Source organism: Neolamprologus multifasciatus, chromosome 14, assembly GCF_963576455.1.
Source record: "Neolamprologus multifasciatus chromosome 14, fNeoMul1.2, whole genome shotgun sequence".
Lineage (NCBI taxonomy): Eukaryota > Metazoa > Chordata > Actinopteri > Cichliformes > Cichlidae > Neolamprologus > Neolamprologus multifasciatus.
Window position 1 is genome coordinate 39,288,167 of NC_140452.1, and position 25,056 is coordinate 39,313,222.

Consider the following 25,056-nt stretch of genomic DNA (forward strand, 5'->3'; position numbering starts at 1 on the left):
AATCCCTAATTGGCTGAATCTTACTCTATGTGTATATATGCGCAAACGTGTATGAACACTGTTTCTTTGTACCTGACGAAGGTCACACAGACCAAAAGGTTGTAACTGAATAAAAAATTAAGGTAAGCAGGACAGTGTGCGGCTGTAACAGTAATAATGAAAGAATAATGATTCCCTAATGTTTTCACACACCTAGAACAGTCAGACAGGCTAAGAAAATTGCCTTTTCTCATTAATGTCACAATTAAATAATATAAACAATAATTATTATCAGTATTATTGAAGTCTTCGGACTGTGGGAGAACATGCAAACTCCACACAGAAAGACTCTGGCCTGTTGGTGGAATTGAACCCAGGACCTTCTGTGGTTACTAACGTGCAGTTAGAGGGGTTAGGTCAACTGGTAACTCTAAATTGCCCATAGGTGCAAATGGTTGTGTGCCTCTATGTGTTAGCCCTGTAATGGACTGGTGACCTGTCCAGTGTGTACACTGGGATAGGCTCCAGCTCCCCCGTGACCCTGACAAGGATAAACGGAACAGAATGGATGGATGTATTATTATTATTATTGCTAGTGGTGGCATAATCTGACGACAGACATTTATACTGTCTCATAGTTACATTTTTATATCACTTGTTATCTCAGCCTCAACAGATTAGCAGCACTTTCTGTATTGGAATATGTTTTGTAGTCAAAATCCCACATGTTTTGTCTGCTTTGTTTCATGATTCTGCCTGCTTATTTAATGGATTTTTTACCACTGTATTGTTGCATATAGTTATGTCCGTAATTACACACATAATTTTACTACTATTAAAATGCACAGACCAGATCTAAAACATTTTTTTAAGCTGGCATCAAACGTCTAAGCAAAACTGATTGTTTGCATAGAGCATATGTGTAGACGCCCTTGCAAAAAAGACAGACCTACATCCCTGAACACTTCTAGTATTCTTACATTAAAGAAGCCCACTGGAGAAGCTTGACAAGACCATTTTTGTAAGCCTCACAAATAAGGTAAAGTCCTGCCACAAAGTCCAGGCAGGCACATCCACATGGTTCAGCCTGGTTCTTATAAATGCTGGGTAATACACAGAGATTCTTATTTACAACGAATAAAAATAAAAAACCTACTATTTTAACTGTGGAATAGGTGAATTATGTCAGTGATTTCTCCTGCTAAGATAAGTCCGGATTTCCAGCAAAAAAAGGTCATTCAGCTGTTATAAAAACCTCATCAGGCAAGAGCCTAAACTGTCAGTTATGAAGTAGTCATATGCTCAAAGGAGTAACAGAATAGCACTGAAAACATCACAGCTATTTATATCTATACAGAAAAACTACCGTGGTAACGTGTTGTACAGATTTACATATAGTGTTTAGCAACACAGTATCGAATAAACAATTTGCCAGAACAGTAAAGGTTTCCTTAACAGTCCGTTCAGATTATTACCTTCTGTTATCTGTAGCCAAAATAAACGAAGAGCGTCTGCACTAAGAGTAGCGTTAGGTCCTATATGCACTGAATGCTAAAACGCTAAATGGCTTAAGAGTTTTAAGTTGCCTCCCTTTTATCTACTTGGCTTCTGCGGTTAAATCGACACTAATACTTAACCACTAACGTAAACAAAGCGCATTTGTCAGCCGGGGGACAAAAGTCGGGGACAAAAGCATGACAGAGCTAAAATAAGTATAGCTTCTCAGCTACATTAGCTAGCCGAGCTACTGCTTTGTAAATGAAGGTAATGTTACCTAATAATCAATATCTCTTGTTTTATGCTATTCCAAATGAGAACGCGCCAAAAACACAAGGTTACATATTTTATGTATTTTTTTTTCACTTTTCATTTAGCGTCTAGCTAGCTAACTAGCTTAATTGGCTCAGGTCACAGCCTCAGTTCTTTGCCCTCATTTTGGTAAAGCAAATCCTGGAACACTCTGGGATCCTATGAAAATCATTCAGTCAGCCCCACTGACTGCCTGTCCGTCTCAGCACAGCTGCCTTAACACTAAATGTGCCTTCTCAGTAGAAGCACATCTTATTATAGGAACAGATACTCACAGCTTTCCAATACTTCAAACGAAGCCTCGCTAGTCCCTTGTTAATGGCTGTAGCTCGGCTTGTAGGGAACAGAAACAAGCTTTCAGGCTCTGGTTGTGATAGCAGGCTGCTCCCAGTCCAGCTCTGAAGCGTCAATACTGTATCTAAAACGCGGTCAACCTACTCCCCCTTCTGTTCATACAGTGTAACCAGGTACACTACTGGAAAGACGGTTTTTAATTGTGAGTTGTGTATTTAAACTGTACCACAGTATTTGTGCACAGCGGTCGATTATCTTGTTAATAATTCTACTTGTTTACTATGTACGACTCTGGATAATGTAACTCCAGTGAAAAAGAAAGCCTGGGAAAATAGTTTGCTGCTTTATAAAAAGAAAAGCCCTCCATAAAGCCAGAACATCTTACTATTCATCATTGATTGAAGAAAATAAGAACAACCCCAGGTTTCTCTTCAGCACTGTAGCCAGACTGACAAAAAGTCAGAGCTCTGTTGAGCCAACCATTCCTTTAACATTAACTAGTAATGACTTCATGAATTTCTTAACAAATATAATTTTAACCATTAGTGAAAAAAATACTTGGAATCAGCTACTTTCAATACCATTGTTATTTACTTTACTATAACAATGGTATTACTATTGTTTAATTACTGAGTTAACTTCAGTAATTACATCCTCCAAACCATCAACATTTGTGTTATGTAATGTTTCTATCTTAAATATGATCGACCTATCTCTAATAATTAGCTATGTAGCACGGGTCTTTAAGCTGTAATTAAATTAAACCATTAATTAAACCAATACTTAAAAACCCATCCCCAGACCCACCGGTCTTAGCTAATTATAGGCCGATCTCCAACCTTCCTTTTATCTCAAAAATTCTTGAAAGAATAATTGTGTAAAAAAAAAAAAAAAGCAGACTAATCATTTGCAGAGGAATGGCTTATTTGAAGAGTTCCAGTCAAATTTCAGAGCCCACCACAGCATCACAGCACAGAAACAGCTTTAGTGAAAGTTACAAATGATCTTCTCTCAGCCTCTGACAGTGGATTAAACCAACCTCTTAAGCATATTTTATTGTAGAAACATAATTTAAAGTTTTTATGGAGCACAAGGCTTTGGATGTTTATTGACTTCATCTGTGTTTTGGTATCTTTTATGTTTTTTTTTCACAAGATTAGCTTAAGTTTTATGAAGAATTATATTTTTTCAGTGGAATTTTGCCTCCATAATGTACTGACATCACCCACTGTAAATTTTGAGCCTGGAAAATAATCAGAAAAAAAATGTTTCAATGTGTTTAATCCCCAAACCTGTCATGGTCCCTGGGTCTCCCTGGCTGGTTCACACAGGAGCCACATGTTTTGTTATTGTTTTGTCTCTCTCGCTCTTTCTTTCCTGCCTCTTTTCCGCCTGGAGGGAACTTGTTATGGGTTCCTGCCTTTGGCCCACGCACCTGCAATCAATGACTCACCTGCTGCTCATTATCCTGTCTCTTGGACCACTACTTAAGGCGGTGGCTTGGTGCTTCTTACCACTGAATCATTGTGCAACCTGTGTTAGTGTGACTGGCTTATCCAGCTCTTGCGTTTTATGTGATTTCCTAGCGTTGTACTAATTGTCTGTTTCCTGCACATAGATTCCTTGGACCTGTGTGGTGTGGAGTGACTGAAAAGGACCCTAGCGTGTTTGCAGCGTTTGAGTCTGGTGTGGCCTTCCTTCCTCCCCGTGGATCCCTGGAAGCCTTAGCCCCTCACATTGTATATATCAGCCGGTCTTTGTAAATAAACTTTACAGAGTCCGTTCAATCTCTATGACAAAACCTTTTCATCTACATGGATAATAAATACTTCAAAACAAACCTCTTTCATCTAGTGTTAGATGTAATAGGATTTACAGTTCTGTCATGAATGCCAGAAAAGCACAGCCTCACTCATAAAGAATTGGTATAAAACATAAGCGTTGATATTATTACAGCTGAATATCAGAACCACAAGCTGTCTTAACACTGTGACAACACCCATATAATACACAATTTAAATGTGATACTTTAGCATTTTGTACATGAAAAGTTTTTGTCCCTCATGGTGAAAGAAGTTTTTCAGCGTGAGGTAGTTTTCTCTTGGTAAGCTTTTGGTAAAGAGTGAAATCCTTATCTCTATATTACCTACACCCTCCTTTTTCTCTGTGTTCCTCCCTGATGATCTTTGGGTTTTTTTAAACATCTCATATCCTTATCGTACTTCTAGTCATCACAGCAAGCCATCCAACCCACATGGTCACGTCATCCTTTCTCTTTCATAGTCTTAAACTCATCATGGCTGATCCTGTGGAGGTATATGGGGGTCGGTGTGTCCTGTTTAACAGGACCATTAAAGGAACAGCTTTAAACCAGTTCAGCACGGCTGTTGTTAATCTTATTAATATCACTGTCACAGCCTTACAACCAGTACTACATTGAATGTTTTGATGACTGAAAGCATTACAAGAAGTGTGAAAACTTTCAAAATAAAAGTTCTTCAAAACAAAAGCTGACTATCAGTGGTTGTCAATAATGCTGGATTTTATGGACTTTCAAATGACCTTTTAACATGAATGTTTTTGCAGCCTGTTTCACAAACAGAGACTTGGTGATAGAAAAACATGTCTTCAGCATATAACCCATTTACATGGGCTTGTTAAAGATTCTAGCTTATGGCTTTTATGAACTCTTCTGTGTCTAAACAGAAGCTTAAAAGTAACAAAGCTGGTTGGTGTCTAAAATGTGAGAGTAACATATAATTCAGCAGGATGCCTGTCAATTTTGGCCTGTTATAGTAAAATTCCAGTCATGCTAAAGACCCTTCAACACCGGTTTATTGCTGTATTTTATCTGGCTTTTTTCCAGCTACCTAGAATATGCCAACTGCCCTCAAATACGACCCTTAGGAGAGTTTCCAAAATGAGCCTGGCAGGAGACAACAGCCTGATCATTTTACATGGTGTATAAACTGAGGTGGCTGGTGGTACCCTGGCTACCCTATTCGGCTTCACAGCCGTTGGTATTTTCCCCCCCCAGACAGAACCATTCCTGCACAGGAACAGCACTTCGAGACACTTGAGTGTATTGACACCTGTGACCGAGCGGCTTTTTGCAACTGGATTTACAATGAGGAACACCAAGACACAAGATGGTGGAAACAACAGGCATTTATTTGCCCATATAGTTCTACAGCTGTGACAATGACTCGCACAACAAGCACAACAATCACTCTGTCTAATGACAACTGGCAGCCTTAAATACTTTCTGCTGTTAGGGACTAAACCTGTCACGGCTGGGGCAGCAGTCTTGTGGTGTGTGGGATAAAGGACTCGCATTTACTGAGATGCGAGGGAGATTTATTATAAATGACAGAACACAAAGTAGGGATGGCAAAAACAGAGCTAAGGATAATATAATATAATCTCTGGGAAAAACTCAACTATAGAACGGCCTGAACACTAAGGGAGGACAGCAGAGAGAGCACACAGTGGATTCACAGAGAGGTTCACAAACAGTCTTCAGGAGACGAACACAGACAGACCAGTAACGAGCACACCAATTCACACAACATAAATACACACAGAGGGACACTGGGGAATCACACACAGGTGAGAGACACAGCTGGACCTGATGAGACAGAGGAAACACTAACACCAGGGACCAACAGAGAGAGCAGCAACCCAGAACTAGAACATGAGTCCACAAATAATAATAATAATAATAATAATAATAATAATAATAATAATAATAATAATAAACCATCTGTGATGTCCTTTTGTATCGCTGCCTGGTTTGGTAACCTGACGGAGAAGAATAAGAATCGGTTGGGACTTATAGTAAAAACTGCTAGCAAAATTTCAGGGCGCTGGCAAGATGGACTTTTATCCATCTACAATAAAAATGTGCTTAGAAAGGCTCATTCTATTATTAACTGTTTGAACCATCCACTTCACAGTGAGTTTGAGTTGTTGCCTTCCGAGGAAGACTAAAACACTCCAGGTTTCTTTTATCCCCCACTTGTCTCCTACATGGCAAATGACTGTCCTTGGACTTTCTGTCACTATTATTGTCATTATTATTTTATATTATTGTTCTGTTTATTTTTATCCTGCTGCTAAACTAATTTCCCCTTGTGGGACAATAAAGAATTTGAATTTGAATTGAATTAAATTGAATTGACTCAGGACCATGACAAAACCATTATTTTACTAACAGGTCTGTTCTCAAATCCTAACCTTCCACCATATTCTATAGTATAGCATTTCTATTACATAAATATATACATACATTTTAACATTTTAATATTTTTGAAATATTTCACACTTTATCCGTACACAATACCAGTATTATAAAAACACCAAAAACTCAAAGCACAAAGATTCCCCACACTCCCTTAACCCATGGCCTCTCCCGGAACCTTTAACTGGTGTCTGGATCACTGGGGAAGCGTTTGCCCAAACAGCCTGGAGAGGACACAAGAAAGGAAGGTGGGTAATTACATGACATCTTTGCACCACCTTTATTTCTATGTTTTCCTGACACATTTGCCACAGCTCTCTTCAGTGGTTAACCTTATTTGCTCTCAGTAACAACCTTTCCTTTTCACAGACAACCACCACATTTCTTGATGAGGAGCAGCTGTGCAGGACCTGGAACCAAAAGGCTACCTACTGATTTTAAAATACACAATAAATATTCAATAAATAATTAAACGTCTGTGCAAATGTTCTTCATGTGCATATCTATAGTCAAGGTACTTTTAATAAAGTGCAACAGTGCTATACACCTTATAACAATCCTAGTAAGGGAGTCCTCTTCCTTACAGCACCACTTTATTTTCCTTCAAGCTTACTTGAAGCAAGTGAAGTAGTGCTGTAAATTAACAAACTGTGATAAATTGTATGTTTCTAATAAAATGAAGTAGAGTAGTAGTATATTAAATATTCCTTTGAGTGAGAAAATCATGCCATACCATAAGTGCTTCAACTCAGAAAACAAATCAAAGGGGTCAAACAGAGGTGCAATCAGTTGTATCATTCTTAATACATATATCAATTTCTCATTGGTTATATTATCCGGGTGTATGCTACATACATCCAGTAACACATTTAACATAGTATCAATTCCCAACATTTGTTTAATCTCTTTTTTAACATATTTCCAGAAATAAATTAACTGAAGACAATTCAATGGAATATGTGTAAAATTCCCAATCTGCCCACAACCTCTCCAACAAACAGGAAGGAACAGGGTAGAGATGATACAAACACATAATATCCTTATAAATTATAATGTAACACTGTAGATCAGCGTCCCTTAAAATATATAAAGCATGTACAGCAATAATATGCAAAAAACACAGTATTACTATTAATCCAAATTACGCCATGTTCCATATAACAGAATTTAAAAGAAAAAAACACTGACTTTGTGTCACCTGAAAAACTGATTTCATTCATTCTCCACTTGAAATGTTTCATTCAAGCGGATTACCTCTAAATACCTCTGTATCAATATAGTTATAAAAGGAAGGCAAATGTTTGTCCTATTTTTTCCCCCCTTAGATACAGTGAAGGATAGTAAAGGCAGGTGGTCAACATTAGGAGACACGAAGCAGAAATACTTTATTGAGGCAGCTGCACTCAGGAAGCATCTTAACGCTGAGATCAGAAAGCTCAGAATTTCAAAAAGCATCTCAAAGCTCAGGTTTGGAGAAACGCTTTTTATGCTAGGTGTTCTTATCAATAAATATCAATGTATTTGTACATAAAATTTATAATGATGTTTATAAACAATCAGTTTCTTAATGATCAAGAAACTGATCTTACAGCCCATTGTTTGTCTGTGGTACTAGTTTCAAGCATTGTGCAAATGTACTGTTTATAAGGTTGGGCAGACTGAAGAAGTCACTTGGATGTGTGACAAAATGTTTTGGGATTACACTTTGTTAGCTTGGGGTCTGGAGCTGCAGCTTAGTGAATTCAGTTCGGCTCAAAATGAATGAAAGAAATTTTAAAAAACGACAACTCGAATTCTTATTGTAAGAGCTGAAAACAATTCCATGTGTGAAACAGATTAAAAGCTGGAGGTGTTGAATATCTGGGTGGACCACTGTCTATTTATTGTTTATTATTTATTGTTTGATAATCATCATAGTGGTATTGTTCTGAAATTTAAAAAAAAAATTGGAAATGGGTTTGCCTTGCTTCTCTCTTGCTTAGTGTGTCAAATATTTAGTAACTTTTCAGCCTGGTTTAATGGCAATGCTATATTGAATGAATGTAGATTATTCATAGATTTGTAGGCCAGTCTGGAACTGGAGACACAGCTCCTCAACTGAAAATGAGTAGATAGCAACGATACTGTAATCAGTCATAGAAACATAGCCCTGAAATTACATTACCGAGGTGTAAACTGTTGTACTGATCAAAAGAAACACTCTATTGATCTGGACACTATTGTCAGCATTTTCTTTTATTGTTTTCTTAATCAGCACAATATTGGTCTGTGCTGTCTTTTTTACTAGTTTGCAGCTTCTAGACTGTGCTGTGTACACTGAGGAGCATTAAAGCCTCAATATTGAAGTCTGAGGTGAAATGTATTCAAGCTCCTTAGGTTACAATGACCTGGAGGACTGAAAATTGAGCACAGCCTGCATCATTATTATTATTAAGATTTTTTGGTGCAGTTCCAAGAGCTCAATTATCCAAAGCTGATGTTAAAAATGACTGCATATATCCACAAAACTGGACAAAATATACTTCAGGTGTCTGTTGAAAACAGACAACTGAGGCAACAGTTCACACACTTTGACAGCAATGTCTGATGAGTCTTGATTTCCACTGCTACAGCTGGATGGCAGGGTCAGAATAAACAACATTAAAAGCATGGATCCATTGTCCCTTGTATCAATTGTTCAGCCCGCTGCTTGTGGTGTAATGATGTGGGAATATTTTCTGGGCACCAGCTCAACATAACTTAAATGTCACAGCCCGCTTGTGTATTGTTGCTGATCATGTCGATCTCTTTCTGATGGCTGCTTCCTGCAGGATAATGGATCATGTCACAAAGATTAAATCATCGGAGTACAGCACTGTTTAGGATACCAGTTTGAGATTATCTGTGTCACTTGTTATTTATGTGTTTTAATGTTGTGCACCATGTAATGCTGGCATGACTGAATTTCTGTTGTGCTTGCATAGGATTAATAATGGTCTTGAATCTTGAATATATACATTATCTTCAAACTGCAGGCAATATAATGACATATCTCTGTATCAGTGTCTCATGACACTGATTTCAATTTACTAAAGCCTTATAGCACTCTCTGGTGGCCATGATGGAAGATTACTATGTGGTTCCAGTACCTGTAAAGTCAAATTGTTGAGAAAGAGACAAGATTATATTTATTCTTACATAAATTAACTCCAAAGCCCAAACTGTTGTGCTCATTGCAATCATTTATTTATTTTTAGGCAGCACTTACATCACACATCAGCTTGTAATAAAAGAAATATTAAAGTTGAAAATACAAGTAAAAGCGATCTAATAACTGTCAGTGGAAATTCACATTATCAGACATGTGAAGGCTGTATTCACATGTCCCACCTAAAGTCTGCACTCCCAACAACATCAGAGTCTTAATGACGTGGCATCATCAGGATCAATACAATATCTAATGTTTTGACAGCCCTCAAAGCAGTGGGTTAGCCCACAAAGTGGCTTTAAAAAGCAGCCTGATGGCTTGCATAAATGCCATGACCTGGTATATTGACAGATTTCTTTGTCCTTATTCATTAAAATATCAAGATGACAACAACAAAGCTTCATAATTAGACACCACCAACCTGTTGCTTACTGCGGTTATGTCGGTCTTATATGTACTCTATAGCTGGAATAAAGAAACTAACAGAGGCTCAGGCTCAACCTTGCAGTGTTGGAAAAGTAACTGAAATAAGTTGGATAAGTTGGATATGGCTCAGGGAAACTGTCAAGCACAGTATTGAAAAATGGCAGCTTGCCAACAAACGTCATAGAGATAAACATTAACTTATAAGCAGCTGTTGTTTTAGACAGAAAAGACCACCCTACATTTTCATGTGAAATGCGTTAAAGAATATTATAGAGATTGGCTAGTAATGATCTCAGTGCAGAATGATAAGAAATAAAATGTAAAAATTACAGTATGGGAAGAAAATTAGCTACTCAGGCACCACCTGAGTTTAGTGGTGCAGCGGTTATTCATCCATCGTGGATGTGTTTGTCTAGCTTTCTGTGTCACCTTATTTGATGGACCAGACCAATGACTGTAAAAGCTTTTGAACTAAGAAAATGATTGAACATGGGTCAAGTTTACAATACTGGAGACAAATCCAACTTCCAGCTAGACAGTGTTACATTTGCTTAAAATGTTTACTCTTTTTTTGCCTTCATTGGACAGAATGTATGTGTGTAAATTAGGCGTCCCTGATAACCAATAATGGTTGTTTCTTTCAAGAGTGACCATGTTTCAGAAATATAGAGCATGAAATATTATAGAATCAGGCGATTATAAAATGAATGCAGAGATGTTGATTATACTTTGTACATTATATAATCACATTAAGCAGTTAGCACAAATTTCCAATTAATGGCTAATTACTGTGGCTATAGTTAGGAAAATGTTGCAAAATGCTGCCAACAGCAACAGGGTCCTGCATCTCTACACAATCACAGAAGTCAGGCTGATGTCACCGTCAATCTCCAGGGCGGTAACGGCATGCAGGGGGTTGAAACGATAATTGTAAGTATGGGTCTGCATCCCATTGGCCACAATTCGGAAGGAGTGAGCTTCACAACTTATAGTCAACTAAAAAGAAATAAAAGATCATTTTGTTAGTGAAATCAGTTTGTTTACAGTGAAATGAACAGCTAAAGATAGCACACTTAACATGAGACACAATAGAAACATTATAAGTTATATGTCTGTGAAGGTTCTCAGTCATCCAGGTCACCGTAGTCAAAGGAGCTTGCAAAGAAAAGAGTCTTCTTTAAGTTACTTGAAGACGTTTCACCTCTCATCCGAGAAGCTTCTTCAGTTCTAAGGTCAAATGGTGGAGAGTCCCAGATTTAAACCTAAACCTAAATCTGGGACTCCCCACCATTTGACCTTAGAACTGAAGAAGCTTCTCGGATGGGAGGTGAAACGTCTTCAAGTAACTTAAAGAAGTCCAGACACTTTTCTTTGCAAGCTCCTTAGACTATAAGTTATATGGTACTCCGAGGTCAGATCACCTGTAATTCTACTTTATTTTATGTGAAGTCATGACTGAAAAGCAGTGTACCACAAAGCGATGTGACTTCTACTGAAACTTGTACAGTGTGTATGTTCAGAGTCGTACCGTGAAAGGCTGACCCCGTTGGAAAGGCATGGCACCACCACGCTCCTCGGAGCCCCACTGATCCCACTCCTTGGTATTTCGAACCACAACATTGTCATTGAAACGTGGGTTGTAATGCAGAGCGATGCCAGACTGGTGGCTAAGATTCACAGTGAACCTGTGACGAAACACAAAATAACGCAATACCAGTGACTAATTAATTAATCATTTCTTTTGTAATTTAAGTCTGTAATTATACAGACAGGACAGTTTGGTTACCAATTGGCTGGCGAAAAAAAAACTTTTCTTATGTTTTTTTAAGTTTGTTTTTTCCTGGTAACAAGATTCAATTCAAGAGCAGTGTTACGTTACTGTAGCTTTGGCAGATCATTTCAAACTGGAATGTCTGTTTTAGATGAAACATTTGAATGTGTATTTGATCACCTACAACCACAATTCTGGCTTCTGTACATTGGCTGTGTCCCTGTGTGGCACACAGATTACAATCAGTCTATTACAGATACTCCTGATGTCCACTCATTATGTGTATACACCTGTCCACAGAATCAATGTGTTCTATTCCAGCCTCTCTTCTACTGTGGGCAAGACCAAAGAGCTGTCAAAGGACATCAGGAACAAAACTGTAACATGCGCAAGGCTAGAATAGTCTACAAGACCATGAAGAATAAACTTGGTGAGAAGGTGACAACTGTTGGTGCACTTATTAAAAAATGGAAGAAATATAAAATGACCATCAATGCAAAATTTTGTCTCATTGAGAAGAGTGGTGGATCAGCCCATTGCTACACAAGAGGACCTTGGTAATGATCTGAAGGTAGCTGGGAGCACAGTCACGAAATGCACTTTTGGTAACACACTACACACTACTACTACGTCAGAACAGGAGCACAGAGGATGCAGTCTCCATCGCACTGCACTCTGTCCTCTCACACCTGGACAACAACAACACATACGCCAGAATGCTGTTTATAGACTTCAGTTCAGCATTCAATACAATCCTCCCCTCACAACTCATCGGGAAACTGACAGACCTGGGCATCAGTTCCCTTGTGTGCAAATGGTTATTGGACTTCCTGACCAACCGGCCCCAACATGTCCGGCTGGATAACCACTGCTCATCTACAATCACAATGAACACCGGTGTACCACAAAGCTGTGTGATGAGCCCTTTCCTCTACTCCCTCTTCCCCCATGACTGCAGACCTGACGATGGTTCCAACACCATCATTAAGTTTGCAGATGACACCACGGTGATTGGCACCAACGATGAGGCCGCCTACAGGGAGGAGGTGGATCGTCTGGCTGAGTGGTGCGACACAAACAACCTGCTGCTTAACACCGAGAAGACTACGGAGCTCATCGTGGACTACAGGAGGAATGCTGACCCACATCCACCCATCTACATTAAGGGGACGGCTGTGGAGCGTGTGAGCAGCTTCAAGTTCCTGGGAGTCCACATCTCTGAGGATCTCATCTGGACGACCAACTGCTCCAAGCTGGTCAAGAAGGCTCACCAGCGCCTCTTCTTCTTGAGGACTCTGAGGAAGAACCACCTGTCCACAGACATCCTGGTGAACTTCTATCGCTGCACCATCGAGAGCATCCTGACCAACTGTATAACAGTCTGGTACGGGAACTGCTCTGCCTCGGCGTTGCAGAGGGTCGTGAAAACTGCCAAGCGCATCGCCGGAGCACCACTTCCTGCCATAAAGGACATCTACAGGAAGCGGTGTCTGAAAAGGGCTGGGAAAATCATCAAAGACCCCAGTCACCCATCACATGGACTCTTCACCCTCCTGCCCTGGGAGGCACTACAGGAGCCTCCAGACTAAGACCACCAGGTACCGGAACAGCTTCTTCCCCACAGCTGTCAGACTCCTGAACTCTGCCTCCTGACATCTGACCCACGTTAACACATGGACTGGACACACAGACACCCACAATGGACAACTGTACCCTCAAACACACAATAATAACATGGACCGTATTAGGTTTTGTATTGTTGATTGTCATTTATGCTTAGAAATATCTACTTATATATGCTTAGAGTTTTATAATTAGTTTTAGATTGGTAGAGGTGTATAATCGATTGTGTAGAGATAGGATGTGTGATCCTTAATAGTCTGCAAAGGCTTTGTGCGCATTCCAGAGTGTTCTAGAATCCACACCTACATCCTGGGAGCATGGGAGAGGTCGTACCTTCTCTTATTGTTTTATGGTAGGATAAACGTGGCTATATCCGTTGTAGGCTAAGTGCCTTTTGTTTAGATGGACTGCTGGACTTCCAGACCAGCAGGTTTAGGAAAGTCTTTATGGGGTCACACTCTGACCACACACACACACACACAGACACAATCCTTTGTTCACATGTATACCTATGTAAGATGTTATATGTTAATGACCCTATGCATATTTATGTTACCACAATAAAAGGAGTGCTATGGGGAACCTGGCTGAGAGTCTGACAGAGGTCAAGTGGTGGAACGACACTTGGCTCCAGGCAGGTCTCCCTCATGCATGAGTAACACGAAAAACTTTGCCTACTTGGTGTTCAATGCTTTTGCTGTGTTTTTAAATTGTCTCGTTCCAGCAGTGGGCCTGTGCTAGACAGACCCAACATTAATTGGTCCTTCGAAGCCGGATCCCTAGAATTGACATTCACCGAGGGGAAAAAGAGACAAGCCGAAAGACGTCAGCCAGGACGTATAGAAGTTCCTGTAGTAAAGTCCCAAGACGTGAGAATTCGTCATCGGGCTGGTGGATTAGCTGTCTGTTTTTTCTCCTCGCTGGATGGTGATTGACGGGATTCGAGATTAATGCAAGAGCAACACCAAGTAAGTACTGTACAAAGAAGAGCGCTGTAGCTGCGCGGGTTCACGCGAGCACGGTCGCGCGGGTTTCACGCGGACCTGAGCCGTGCGGTTAATCGCAGGCTTATAAATAAAAGAGAGCGACGCCTATTTACATTGTAGATGAAAAATAATCATAGGAAAAAGGTTAAATGTTGATCAGCCAAGAACAACTACAATCTCATTTTCTGCTTTTAAGAAAGGACAGTTCACAAAAACAGAGAGAGAGAGAGATGTGTGTTGATTAAGCAGTGATGATAATAATAAACATGTCTTAGTTTGTCACTTTCAGGTGAAAAGCAGATCTGAATCAATTTTCCACATGCAGCGGTCGGAAGAAGGTTATAGTTTAACATCATTGGAAACGTTCAGGCCAAGTTTCTGGCTGACTTATTTACAGCTCCATGTGTCCCTTAAACTCACAAGCGAGCTCTCACTCCTCCCTGAAGACAAGGAACGCAGCTCCAAAGAGCAATAACATGGCAGATAAAGAGACAGCAGCAAAGTCCTGAGCAAAGAGACCCAGCAAGCAGCAGCAGTGTGGACAAACAGCATCAGAGAAGAAGAGCAAACCCATCATCCTGACTGATTGGATGAATGGCACTGTGTTCCCAACAAGCTGCAACTTCACTGTGCATGTGACAAGAACATTTGAGGAGAACTGAGGAGACTGTTGGAGTTTGACATTTGCCACCTTTGGAGAAAATGAAGAGACAGTGAAACACAGGACAAAGCTGAAAGAGAACTGCCTGCTGTTGGACTGTTGAAGTGGGAGAGGACAACAGAGTGAGAGTAAATGAGAACTCTATACAACATGTCTCATTCATCCAATCACACCCACTCATACAAGCACCTCTAAACTCAAGTGCAACTAATAAGCATTCACACACAGATGAACACACCGGAGAGCAATTTGGGGTTAGTATCTTGCCCAAGGATATTTGGCATACAGACTGTCCTCCAGTCTGTATGCCAAATATCCTTGGTTGGTGGTTTGATTCCCAAGAATCAAACCACCAACCTTCCAATCAGTAGCTGATATGCTCGACCACCTGAGCCACAGCCACCCCTATAAAATCTGTGCACAATAATGAAGACAAGTGGCACCCAAAAACCTAAAGGATATTTAAAGGTTTTGTACATAGGAGTGGGTCAAAATCTGTGCTTTGTGTGTGCGCAAACCTGGTAACTAAGTCATGTCTTGCCTGGGGATAAAACTGATTTACTCAATGACATGCAAATGAACTTCTAACATTTATGTAATATGTTTTTTTCCCATATGTTTTGTTGATATTGTGATCTTCTCCATTAAAATTAAGCCACTATGATTCATTTCTTTGGAAGGGATCAAATAATTATCTCCCTCACTGTATAGTTTAATTCTTAATGTTTTCACTTCACATACATAGTTATGATGTTTGCTGTTAAATTGATATATGCTAGTTTCAAAGCAAATAAAGCAACATCTGATCATGAAGTCTGACCTTGTGGCACTTGGGTATACAGTTCCCTGGATGGTGATGGTCCTGCCAGGTCTTAGTCCACCGCTGATGGGACCCCTGTATGGAACCGCCTGCACACAAGAAATATATATTATTTCAACAGCAAAACTGCAACTCTGACTAAAGTTAGGTAAGATTTACCTTCTTAACATCCATCAGTTCACTAGGGACATCTTTAGGGTTAAAGGTAGGGTTAGGGACAATGTTTTAGCCACAAATAAATGAGCACATTTTTAAAAGCTAGAACGTTACCTTTCACAAAAGTCTCATGCATCCATTTTAATACTACTACAAAGAAAATTCACAAAGAAAGAACAATATAGCATCTTTAGCTACACTAAAGAGTAAAACAGTTAAATGTGGGTGATTAAGTGCTTGCTCATAGGGGGTCATATGATTGTTGGGTTTTTCTCTGTATCTATGAAGCGCCTTGAGGCGACTTTTGTTGTGATTTGGCGCTATATAAATAAAATTGAATTGAATTGAAAAAATTAAGCATTAGGTCTCTCTTGTAAGTCCCTGTCATTTAATTAATGATTTTTTATTAAATGATTTAATAATTGGCAGCAGGGCGGCACGGTGGTTAGCACTGTTGCCGCACAGCAAGAAGGTCCTGAGTTCAATTCCAACATCAGGCCGGGGTCTTTCTCTGTGGAGTTTGCATGTTCTCCCCGTGTTTGTGTGGGTTCCCTCTGGGTACTCCGGCTTCCTCCCACCGTCCAAAGACATGCAGCTTGTGGGGATAGGTTAATTGGAAAATCCAAATTGCCATTAGGTGTGAATGTGAGTGTGAATGGTTATCTGTCCCTGTGTGTTGGGTTTTTGTTGCTGTCACCACAGCAGATGTTACAGACTAGAACCTGACCACGATACTCACTGGTGCTACAGGAGGAAATCCAGGCTGTGCTGGAAATCCAGGCTGTGCCGGGAATCCGGGCTGGGGTTGAAAGCCTAGTTGTGGAGCAAACGCAGGCTGAGCAGGAAAAGCTGACTGTGCAGGAAATAAAATACGAAAAGAAACCACTTTGTTATCACTGTTCTATCATATTCTTGATTATTTATCAGGTTTAAGATTATTCAAACATGAGCACAAATACACAACCAACTATGCTGCTATATTACTTAAGCATTTCAAATAAACAGCCAATAAATTGTGTAAACTTCCTCACCACAGGGCTCTGAAAAGCAATGGAAGAAATTTCCACTTTTCCACCCACTGCGATGGTGTCAACCTGGTAAAATGGCAGGCGATGTCTGTACTCCATAAAGTGGGAGCCATTGATGCTGAGCTGGTAATAGTACATATGGAATTAAATTTGTGTCTTATTGTCCGACAGTAAAAACTATTTTTGCACAACAATAGATTTTAGAGAAAGAATCACAAAGAAGAGTATTTTAAGAAATTCTAGTTTTTTAAATAAAACTTTCAGTACAATAAATAGATTTTTATGATATGAATGATCTGCTCTACACTTAAATAAACACACAAATACAGTAAAATGAAATGTCTTATCTATTTATTTATTTACATAACTGAGTAGATCACATTAAAATGTTTAGGACCTGACCTGGTAGAAGTCCCGGGTGACAGCAATGACAAGAGTGAAAGAAGACCCAGCAGGAAATGGGGAGTTGTACTTCCTCTCTTCAGTGCCCCAGGTCCCATTCTGGTAAGAGTTGGTCACCACATAATGCTGACTTTCATAGCGTGGGTTAATGTGGATAGCAATGTCCGCACCAGCCCTGGAACCACACTGTAGATTCACATGGAACCTGTGAGTAAGAAAGTGAATAAGAAGGAATATATGGGTGTATTATGTGATTATATTCACAGACAACTAATGAGTATAAGTTGTAATTTTTAAGTTTTAGGAGTTTTTAAATGACTGTAGTGAGTAAAGAACTACAAATTAACAAAAAATATTCCTTACAGTGGGGCAATGATCTACTGATGAATTTGTAAGTTACAAAGAAATGAACAGTCTGTACTTTTTATTTTACTGGAGAGAAAAAGAATAAGATCTTAAGATGCAGAAAAAAACATAATACATTAATATGACCTAGTAAACCTTTTCTGCTTTTCTGTTCATCCAAACATGGCAGGTTAAGATAATGCTAAAGAACCTAATTTTATTTTGATGTGAGCACAGCACTTTCTCCTGTGCCTTGTCAGATGTTGACTGGCAAACTTAAGTTGGTCCTGTGCAGTGCCTTTGAACAGGGGGGTCACCCAAGCAACTGCATTGTGAGGTCTGTGTCTGCCTGACAACACCACAGTGGTCAGGCTAACCGCAGGGGGATAACGACACTTTCTCTTATTCAGAATCATGTATAATGATAGGTTGGTGACACATGTTTTTATCTTCCACATTCCTGCAGTCCCACACAAGGTCAAGGTCTGTGTAAAGATTGACCTGACACACTGGTATGTTGTTTACGTTTGAGGAGCATTTATTGCAATAGCACATACAGTGGGGCAAAAAAGTATTTAGTCAGCCACCGATTGTGCAAGTTCCCCCACTTAAAATGATGACAGAGGTCAGTAATTTGCACCAGAGGTACATTTCAACTGTGAGAGACAGAATGTGAAAAAAAAATCCATGAATTCACATGGTAGGATTTGTAAAGAATTTATTCGTAAATCAGGGTGGAAAATAAGTATTTGGTCACCTCAAGCAAGGAAAATCCCTGGCTCTCACAGACCTGTAACGTCTTCTGTAAGAAGCTTTTCTGTCCCCCACTCGTTACCTGTATGAATGGCACCTGTTTGACCTCATCATCTGTATAAAAGACACCTGTCCACAGCCTCAACCAGTCAGACTCCAAACTCCGCCATGGCCAAGACCAAAGAGCTTTCGAAGGACACAAGGAAAAGAATTGTAGACCTGCACCAGACTGGGAAGAGTGAATCTACAATAGGCAAGCAGCTTGGTGTGAAAAAATCAACTGTGGGAGCAATCATCAGAAAATGGAAGACATACAAGACCACTGATAATCTCCCTCGATCTGGGGCTCCACGCAAGATCTCATCCCGTGGGGTCAAAATGATCATGAGAACGGTGAGCAAAGATCCCAGAACCACACGGGGGGACCTGGTGAATGACCTGCAGAGAGCTGGGACCAAAGTAACAAAGGTCACCATCAGTAACACACTACAACGGCAGGGAATCAAATCCCGCAGTGCCAGACGTGTTCCGCTGCTGAAGCCAGTGCATGTCCAGGCCCGTCTGAAGTTTGCCAGAGAGCACATGGATGATACAGCAGAGGATTGGGAGAATGTCATGTGGTCAGATGAAACCAAAGTAGAACTTTTTGGTATAAACTCAACTCGTCGTGTTTGGAGGAAGAAGAATACTGAGTTGCATCCCAAGAACACCATACCTACTGTGAAGCATGGGGGTGGAAACATCATGCTATGGGGCTGTTTTTCTGCCAAGGGGACAGGACGACCTGATCCGTGTTAAGGACAGAATGAATGGGGCCAAGTATCGTGAGATTTTGAGCCAAAACCTCCTTCCATCAGTGAGAACTTTGAAGATGAAACGAGGCTGGGTCTTCCAACATGACAATGATCCAAAACACACCGCCCGGGCAACAAAGGAGTGGCTCCGTAAGAAGCATTTGAAAGTCCTGGAGTGGCCTAGCCAGTCTCCAGACCTCAACCCCATAGAAAATCTGTGGCGGGAGTTGAAAGTCCGTGTTGCTCGGCGACAGCCCCAAAACATCACTGCTCTTGAGAAGATCTGCATGGAGGAATGGGCCAAAATACCAGCTACTGTGTGTGCAAACCTGGTAAAGACCTATAGTAAACGTTTGACCTCTGTTATTGCCAACAAAGGTTATGTTACAAAGTATTGAGTTGTATTTTTGTTATTGACCAAATACTTATTTTCCACCCTGATTTACGAATAAATTCTTTACAAATCCTACCATGTGAATTCATGGATTTTTTTTTTCACATTCTGTCTCTCACAGTTGAAGTGTACCTCTGGTGCAAATTACTGACCTCTGTCATCATTTTAAGTGGGGGAACTTGCACAATCGGTGGCTGACTAAATACTTTTTTGCCCCACTGTATGTAACATTTATATGGTTTGGCTCCCATTCCACCAGCTTTCCAGCTAGTCTCCCGCCCACCCCTTCTGTTGGCTCACACTTCGCTATATATCAGGGAGAAACCTCATTAGTTGATTCTAGAGATGGACCGATCCGATATTACGTATCGGTATCGGTCCGATACTGACCCAAATTACTGGATCGGATATCGGCGAGAAATAAAAAATGTAATCCGATCCATTAAATATCAAAAAAGCACCTCACAAAACTTGCTACATGGCGTAACTCGGCTCATAACCGTAGCACGTCGCAACAGTGTGCATCACATGATAGAGCACCTGTGTGTATTTGTAGCCTTGCTACCAAACCAGCATTTCATCTCCGAGGAAGTGATCCCAGAGAGAAGTAAAGCAAGTGTGTAAGTTCATCTCTGAATGTTTGTAAAGCATTTTAGTGTTAAGCTTAACAACTGATATATGGAGTGACTGCCTCTCTCTCTCTCTCTCTCTCTCTCTCTCCTGCTGCTACTTCAATTGTGAAACTGATCAATGATCAGCTGATCGACTTTTCTGTCACGAGTCCGTCTCTCTTCTTTGTTTTTGGTCCACTTCTCACCAGAAAGAGGAAACCAGCAGCTGAACAACAGCAGCATGTTTAAGCTTGATAAGCTGTTGTTAGAATTTATTTAATATTACTTTCTACACCAGGATCTTTTTCTACGCAGCTGACGGCTGGTAACTGTGCAGGGGCGGATCTAGCAAAGTTTAGTCAGGGGGGCCTGACTAAGTCTAATATACCCTAAGCTATAGTACTTTTTCCTTTGGGAAGGTACCATCTGTGCAGTCTGCAATTCTGTTGAAGAAAGATGTTGAATCTATTTAATTATTCTTGAAAAATAATTTATTTCTGTGAATTTTTTTCACCCTGCATCAAATTAAATTTGATTACTTCGATTAAGCATCGAGGTGGTTGGGGGGTGGTTCCCTATTTTTTTTTGCTGGGAGTTTGCAACCCTATTAGTTAGGTTGCTTAATATTTCTGCTAAGTACTCTTTAAAATACCAGAATAGGGAGGATTGAGTAGGTTTAAGTTTATTAGATTGATCAGTGTTGCTGAACTATGAAATATTTTGGGCGCAGTGTATTTTTTACATACAGGTATAACAGAATAGCTTTAGTGTTGTTATTTATTTAAATTTGAGTATGAACGTATACAAAATGCAGCAAGATATTAAAAAAACATTTTATTGATTAAAAAATACACTATATCGGATTCATATCGGTATCGGCAGATATCCAAATTTATGATATCAGTATCGGACATAAAAAAGTGGTATCGTGCCATCTCTAGTTGATTCTGTGCACCTGTTTGCCAACCTCCCTGCACTGCCCCTTGAGCTCACTGCACCACCCCTCCCCTGCAGCTGAGCCAGGGACCTCGCCTGCCAAGGTCTGCCAAGGTCGAAGCTGGGTCATGTTCACCCACACAACATTCAGACATTAGAAGAGTCTTTTTTTTTTTTTTAAACAGAGAGCCGACCCAGACTTCCTGTTTTGTGGTTCTGGACCCTGCATATCAGATCCACGCCTTTTTCTAAAACAAAACAAAAAAAAAAACAACCTTGGCTCATGTGATGAGACACATGATTAATAGTGACCTCTTAAGTGGCTGTCCCTTAACACAGATGTGCAACGGTCTGTATGGGCTATCAGCTTTCAATGAAACAAACATATCTTTTGTCACACAGTAACTTCTTACTGTATTTACTTTTGTTGCTCCTGCCCCAGACACATCTGCCCATTGAGTGGACTGAACACTCTCACGTGGTTTTGGTGACTTAATTACTTCTGATTGGATCTTGTCAGTCCAGAACATTTTCATCTCATTTTTATTTATAGATGAAAGTGATAATGTCCCCTTGCATTCATTTTTATTTAATTTCGTCTTGTTTTGTGCAAAAAAAATAGTTGTTGATGAAAGCTTTGAAGAAAATTATTGGTTAACAAATAAAACACTTCTGTTGATAAATAAAGGAACAAGCAGACAGACCTGTCAGCCCCAGGTAGGACACGTCCACTGACAGTGACAGACTTCCCCTCCTGCAGACCACCTTGGATTGACCCAGTGAATGGGATTATCTAGAAAGAACATGGATAAACATCTAATTACTGGCTTTATATTTTGACTGCAAAATCTAATATGCTACAAAAATGTAATAAATGAAGTTAGAATGCCACATAAACCAAAGAAACAGTGTCATTTTATTACTGATTATTCTTTCTTTTCTTTCTGATGGATATATAGCTACATATTTTGTAGCTACTTTGTTTCCTGAAGGTGCTCTTTGTATCACTTTCTTAACTTTTTAATATGTGTGTCTCTTCCTTCATGAATGTCTGTTTTTATGTTGGCAGCAGTTTAATAGAAGAAGAAAAGGCTGGAAAAATTGACATGAAAACTCACATCTAAGTTGGAAAAACACGTATTTGTGAACTTTAATTTGTTCAGTTTTGAGAATATTTTGGTACACAAAGTTGCACAGTTGTTGATATCATACAAAGAAGAACACAAATTATTTGCTTCATTCTAAGGTTTTTTTTATGGTACAGATATATTTATTTCAAAATTAGCAAATTACCGCGCAAATGTCTATCTGTGTGTATGTATATTAAGTAATATAATATAAAATAAGAGAGTGTGGATAGAGGACATGAAGACGGCTTTGCAGCTGCTAGGGGTGAGTAGCTGTGTGTGTGTGACAGAACTTTGCATGCCCATAACTGCCTGACTATGTGAAGTATGCACCAAGAGAGAGAGAGTAAAATCTAGGCAGATAAAGCGAATGGATGTTTTCAGAAAAGAAACAGTAAGTGAATGTTTTAGTTTGTTAATACAGGTGGATTTCTCTCAACCTGGAAACCCGAGTACAGCGGCAAAAGGACAGATTAACAGAATTGGGACGACAGACAGGCCAAGCTCTGGCTCAAAGTTTTACAGCTCGACCTCTCACTTTGTCCCCACCCTGAAAAGAAGCTTGAATACCATTTTACACAGGAACATCAGAGAATAGCTGTGACTTTAATTATCGATGTTCTATTATTGATAGAATTTTACATGTTTAGTTTAAGCTGTGTGTCGTGTGTGACACCAGTTTTAAAGCCTGCGGTTAGTCTTAACCGCACTGTTTATTGCACCTGGTTTGTTTGTGCGTCACAGATGTTTAAAAGCAAATGTATTTACTTCTGGGCCACTAAACATGTCCAAATATGAATTCTGTTTTGGCTCGATATTCTACACGCTATATCCGTATCGGAATAACGCAAGTCGTGTTGTTTTCGAACTTTCTTTTTGTTCATATTCTGCGCATCTGTTTCCTACGGAAGCGTAGAGCTGCCACCCAGGCAAAAGAAAAATACAAGTGTATCACGTTATAACGTGAAAGGTTTATTGTTCTAACAAGATACTTTTCCTGTTTGTACAATATACTATCACGTTAGTACAATATAAATATATTGTACGAACGTGATAATTATGTATATTGTAATAACGTGATATTATGTTGTTCAAACGTGAAAAGTATATTGTACAAACAGGAAAAGTATCTTGTTAGAACAATAAACTTTTCACGTTATAACGTGATACACTTGTATTTTTCTTTTGCCTGGGTGGCAGCTCTACGCTTCCGTAGTTTCCCACCTAACCGCTGCACTGGAGCCAAAACTCAAGAAGCCTCACGGACTCAAGCATCTGAATGTGTCTTTTCTTCCCTGAAAACCTCGAGGCCAAAGTTCACTTCAGCGTTTAGATTCAGGAAGCAACAGTGTACACTTCCTCATTTACGCTGCTCGCAAGTGAACATTTTTGGAAAGACCGGAAAGTTTTACAAAACAAAACGTTTATGATGCGCAAAAAACCCAAAACGTTTTACTCTCATGCGTATAACCAAGCCGACCAGCGAGGTTTAAAAACTCGCCTGTTTGTGTTTGCTGCGTTCACCTGGCCTTGCGTAACGGACTAACGGAAAAGCCGTGAGAGCGCAGAGGAGTATTCTTGCCGTCCGTAAAACAGCGAAAAGTCTTAAGATGAACATATTTTATTCTCTTACCGGGTTGTAAAAAGGTGACTGCTGATAAAAAGCCATATCCCTGAACGCACACACGGAAGATTGTTGAGCTGTAGAGTGCTCTGAATTTTGCGAGTTAGCCCACCTTTAGGTTTCGTTTTTCCTACAATAGGCGGTATTTAAAGTTTTTTTGCAAGCTGCTTATTTGCTTATCCTGCCAGAAACCCCCCACCCCCCACCACGCCCCTCTTCTTCCTGGCGGTATTTAAATATGATGAGTCGTGTCCGTTTCCCTCAGCATTGACATCCGATTTAACTGTAGACTATCAAACCTCAAACAAGACTCTAAAACACACACATTCATACACACAGACAAATTTTCAATAAGAAAATAATTTCACTACACTGTAACTCCAGCAGCAACTTAAAGTTAAGTTTAATGGCAGGCCATCTCCAAAGCTTTAACTTAATATGGAAAGAAAATAATGGCTCTGTATTATCACTGTGGGAAAATGATTTGGACCAGCACACACTTTTGTGCAATGATGATTTCTTTACCACCACAGGATTTAAGGACTTTTACAAAAAACAAACAAACACTTGCTAAGCAACACATGACAGATGTATAACCAAGCCGACCAGCGAGGTCTAAAACTCGCACTGCCTGTTTGTGTTTGCTGCATTCACCTAGCCTTGCATAACGGACTAATGCAACAGCCATGAGAGCGCAGAGGAGTATTCTTGAGTCATGAGTAAATGAGTCGTATCTGTTTCCCTCAGCGTTAACATCCGATTTAACTAGTGGTGTGCGATACTGCATATTTTGGTATAGATCCGATACCAAGTTAATTCGGGCCAGTATCGCCGATACCAATACCGATACGATACTTTTCAATAAATAAGGTGGATGCCTCATTGAATTGCTAAATTGCAATTAATTTTCATGACCTTAAGTGTTTTTTGTGATGTTTCCTTTGGTATTATTAATTAGTTAAAACCCAGGACATAATTAGGAGAAATAATTTATTTATAATTAAATAAAAAAAGTTTTATTATTGTGGTGGCTCGTGGTCTGCGATGCTGCTGCAGGTGAGATGGACTCACCTTCACTGCATCTACAATC

The 25,056-nt window shown here is 39.8% G+C and overlaps 2 protein-coding genes across 5 annotated transcripts in view; both read right to left on the reverse strand.

Annotated features, from left to right (window-relative positions):
• Positions 1 to 2,206, reverse strand: part of myo18ab (myosin XVIIIA b) — a 127,161-nt gene extending 124,955 nt beyond the window's left edge. For 3 of the 4 annotated variants that reach the window (XM_085130740.1, XM_085130738.1, XM_085130736.1), the window contains exon 1: positions 2,064 to 2,206. The gene's annotated coding sequence lies outside the window, so the exon portion shown is untranslated. The other variant, XM_085130734.1, reaches the window with a different exon arrangement.
• Positions 2,207 to 9,531: 7,325 nt separating this feature from the next.
• Positions 9,532 to 24,135, reverse strand: lgals9l3 (lectin, galactoside-binding, soluble, 9 (galectin 9)-like 3). Its single transcript, XM_085130784.1, has 8 exons — positions 23,976 to 24,135; positions 21,920 to 22,008; positions 17,383 to 17,587; positions 16,984 to 17,103; positions 16,692 to 16,805; positions 15,797 to 15,885; positions 11,464 to 11,620; positions 9,532 to 10,931 (listed from the first exon to the last, which is right to left on the reverse strand). The coding sequence occupies exons 1-8, from the start codon at positions 24,009 to 24,011 to the stop codon at positions 10,785 to 10,787; spliced, it is 957 nt and encodes a 318-aa protein (XP_084986910.1). The 5' UTR covers positions 24,012 to 24,135; the 3' UTR covers positions 9,532 to 10,784.
• Between the last annotated feature and the right edge of the window lie 921 nt (positions 24,136 to 25,056).